This window comes from Cebus imitator, unplaced genomic scaffold, assembly GCF_001604975.1.
Source record: "Cebus imitator isolate Cc_AM_T3 unplaced genomic scaffold, Cebus_imitator-1.0 Scaffold281, whole genome shotgun sequence".
NCBI classification, from domain to species: Eukaryota; Metazoa; Chordata; class Mammalia; order Primates; family Cebidae; genus Cebus; species Cebus imitator.
The window spans coordinates 219,895-223,274 of record NW_016107596.1 but is presented as its reverse complement, the minus strand read 5'-3'; the positions used below and the strand labels follow the sequence as shown (position 1 = coordinate 223,274).

Genomic DNA, 3,380 nt, shown 5'->3' with positions numbered 1-3,380 from the left:
AAAAAAAAAAAAAAAGCTTGGGATAAGATGAAGAAAATTTTAAATGGAGAACAAATTGCCTATATGATCAATTATAACTGTGTACATAGAAGCACATGTAGACAGATGGGCTCTAGAAAAGAATGTGAAGAAACAGTAATGGAGTTTCAAGTACTTCCATGACCTGAAGTATGGGGGGTTGTTTCCCCATGTAAATGTTTTTCTTGAATAATATACATATATTTAAATGTTCGCTATACCTGAAGAGGAGGAGGAGGAAGAAGAGGAAGATGAGGAGGAAGAGGAAGAAGAGGAAGAAGACTTGTCTCTCTCATACTGTTCTTGGGAAAAGAGTCCAGCCTTCCTGTCTTGCTTGTGGAAATCTGTCTCTCCACCTGCAAGGCACACAGAGGCCAGGGGATGAGTGTTTCCCATCCTTCATACCCCAGGGACCACCCAGCCCCCTCCAGGGTTCTACTTGGACTTGGGGAGCCAAGAAGGACTGGATTATCTTCCCAGACATCTAGGGCCAATGCAACACGCAGGAGACCAAGGCTCTCAGAGATGCCGGGGCTCAAGGAAGGCTCAGTACAGAGATTTATCTCAATACGGATTCCAGAAAAGGGGTTTCTAAACTCCCTACCCTGCCCAGAGACAGCTAGACTCTGTAGTTGCCAATTTAGGATCCTCTGTAAATTACAGTCAAGATGGTGTGTTATGAAGCCCTAAACCTTCCCATTCCCCATTCTGGGGTCACACAAGACCCTCTCCACCTTCTAGGGGTGCTCCCTAGTGTCAGCCCAAGCCCCAGAGTATTCTTGAGATTTGGCAAGCAGCTGAGGGTCCCCATAGTTAGACAGCACAGGAGGACAGACTGGACCATGCACATGTGTGTGTGGATGTGTGTAAAATCACCACTTCTCCATTTCAACTGTGATTTGAGGCCCTGTGCAACATGAGGGGAGCAGGGTCTTCTTCTGTCCCTTCTACTTTTGGACTCTACCTCCCATGTGGCTTTGCCCAGAGGATCAGAGAAGGCAAACATACAGTCTAGATCTTCTGTTTCTCTGTGGACCCGACTGTTGTCTTGAGGCTGGGAGGAGGATCCCGAAGTCTCCATGGCTTTCCCTGGAGGAATAATAATCAGTAGTTAATATTACCTTAGTATCTTAATATATAAAGAGCTTGGCAGTTGGATCAGAAAAGACAAACACTCAACATTCAAAAGAATAAGAAAAATAATTAACAAAAAAATGGTAGTTCTGTTAGCAAACAAGAAGGCCAGGGGTAGTGGAGGGAGAAAGATTAAGGAAGTGGGGAATCAGGGTGGTAGGTATTGATTAGACAGCTAGCATGGGGGCAGGGGGCTTTACGAAGGAAGTCAGTTTTTTTTTTTTTTTTTTTTTTTTTGATGGGGTTTCGTTTTTTTTTTTTGTTTTTTTTTTTTTGAGATAGAGTCTCACTCTGTCACCCAGGCTGGAGTGCAGTGGCACAATCTCGGTTCACAGTAGCCTCCACCTCCTGGTTCAAGTGATTCTCCTGCCTCAGCCTCCCGAGTAGCTGGGACTACAGGCACGCGCCACCACGCCTGGCTAATTTTTGTATTTTTAGTAGAGATGGGGTTTCACCATGTTGGTCAGGCTGGTCTCTAAATGAGACCAGCTGACCTCATGACCCGCCCGCCTTGGCCTCCCAAAGTGCTAGGATTACAGGTGTGAGCCACTGTGCCTGGCCTACCCTTTTCTAGAATAAAAGTTCCCATTTCTCAAAGCAGAATAGAGCTAGGCATTAGGAAGTCACTAGCCATTAAAATGCATTGATAGCCAGATGGAATGACTGATAACCAGAAGCCTCCAGGGCAGATTTCTATTTTGAACATGGCTCTTTGCACACAGCAGGTGACTAGTACATATTCATCGGCCGAGATCATTTGTGATGAAGGCATTTCAGCTAGCGTGGAGGAAGAGTTGTAGACCCAGATGGGGGAAAGAGAGCTGCTGGCTGGTGTCAGATAGACCAAGGTTCACAAAGCGATGAGCTCTTTTTCCAGTCTCATCTCCATCCTGCTCTGCGTCCTGGCCACACACAGCACTTTTGGCCCAGTCCATTCTTTCCTAATGTCAAAATTGCATCTGACCTTCCAGGCACAGGTCAAAACCCACTTCCCTCGTGAAGTTCTCTTTTGGTTGCCTAAACAATACCCACCAACTGTATTCCCCACTCCCCTAACCTTCCTCCCTCCACTATCCCTGTTTTTTTTTTTTTTTTTTTTTTTGGTTTTTTGACAAGGTTTCTCTCTATCACCCAGGCTAAAGTGCAGTGCTTTTCACAGTTCACTCTAGCCTCGAACTCCTGAACTCAAGCGACCCTCCTGCCTCAACCTTGTGAGTAGGTAGGACTACAAACAAGTACCTCCATCCAGGGTTTGTCTCCTTCACTAGATCATGAATGCAGCCCAAGTAGGGAATAAGGCTGATGCATTTCTCTGTCACCCATACCCTGTACAGAGCCAAGAACAAAGGAAAAATGATGATAACAAGCAGTTATAAGTGCCTACTATCTGACAGGCAAGGTTCGAACAGTTAACTTGTGTTAACTAATGTATTCCTCACCACAAACCTATGAAGGCTCACTAGGCTCGTGCCCATTTTATAGCTTAGAATATTGAGGCACAAAGAAGATAAGAACCTTGCCCAGGACCGGCAGGGCGTGGTGTCTCACGCCTGTAATCCCAGGACTTTGGGAGGCTGAGGTGGGCAGATCACAAGGTCAGGAGATCGAGACCAGACTGGCCAACATGGTGAAACCCCATCTCTACTAAAAATACAAAAATTAGCTGGGTGTGGTGGCGCACCTCTGTAATCCCAGCTACTCGGGAGGCTGAGGCAGGAGAATTGCTTGAACCTGGGAGGCAGAGGTTGCAGCGAGCCGAGATCGTGCTACAGCACTCCAGTCTGGTGACAGAGCAAGACTTTGTCTCAATAGAAAAAAAAAAAAAAAAAAGAAACCTGCCCAGGACCACATAGTAAGGGGTTAAGCAAGGGTAGTTGTTTGCCCCATGTTGGGAGACTAAAGGAGTAATGCTGACTGCTCTTCTCAGGACCCTGTCACTGGCACCAGGAAAGAGGACACACTAACAGTCATCAGAGTGTTATGCAAATATGCTGACTTGGCTTATGTTTAGCTGCTGGTGGAGCCCTGAGTAATTGTTCTCATAGCCAAGGGAACTCCCTTGGCAGGGCTGTAGCACAGTGAAGGGGAGAAATGGAACCATCACAGAGGGAAGACCTGACGTGGCTCTGCTTCTCTGTCTAATGTCCTTGTCTATTCCTCCCCACCCATTTTTCTTTTTTGCCTTTTTTCTTTCTTCCTTCCTTTCTTTTTTCCTTCCTTCTTTCTTT

At 46.2% G+C, this 3,380-nt stretch overlaps 1 protein-coding gene across 3 annotated transcripts in view; it reads right to left on the bottom strand.

Moving 5' to 3' along the window:
- TMEM40 (transmembrane protein 40) overlaps positions 1-3,380 on the bottom strand; it is a 26,551-nt gene that overhangs the window by 13,503 nt on the left and 9,668 nt on the right. For 2 of the 3 annotated variants that reach the window (XM_017501433.2, XM_037728823.1), the window contains exons 2-3: positions 1,027-1,106; positions 240-374 (exon numbers count right to left, since the gene is read on the bottom strand). In XM_017501433.2, coding sequence (XP_017356922.1) covers positions 240-374; positions 1,027-1,099 — 208 coding nt within the window. In that variant the 5' untranslated portion in view covers positions 1,100-1,106. The remainder of the gene's footprint in view (positions 1-239; positions 375-1,026; positions 1,107-3,380) is intronic. The other variant, XM_017501434.2, reaches the window with a different exon arrangement.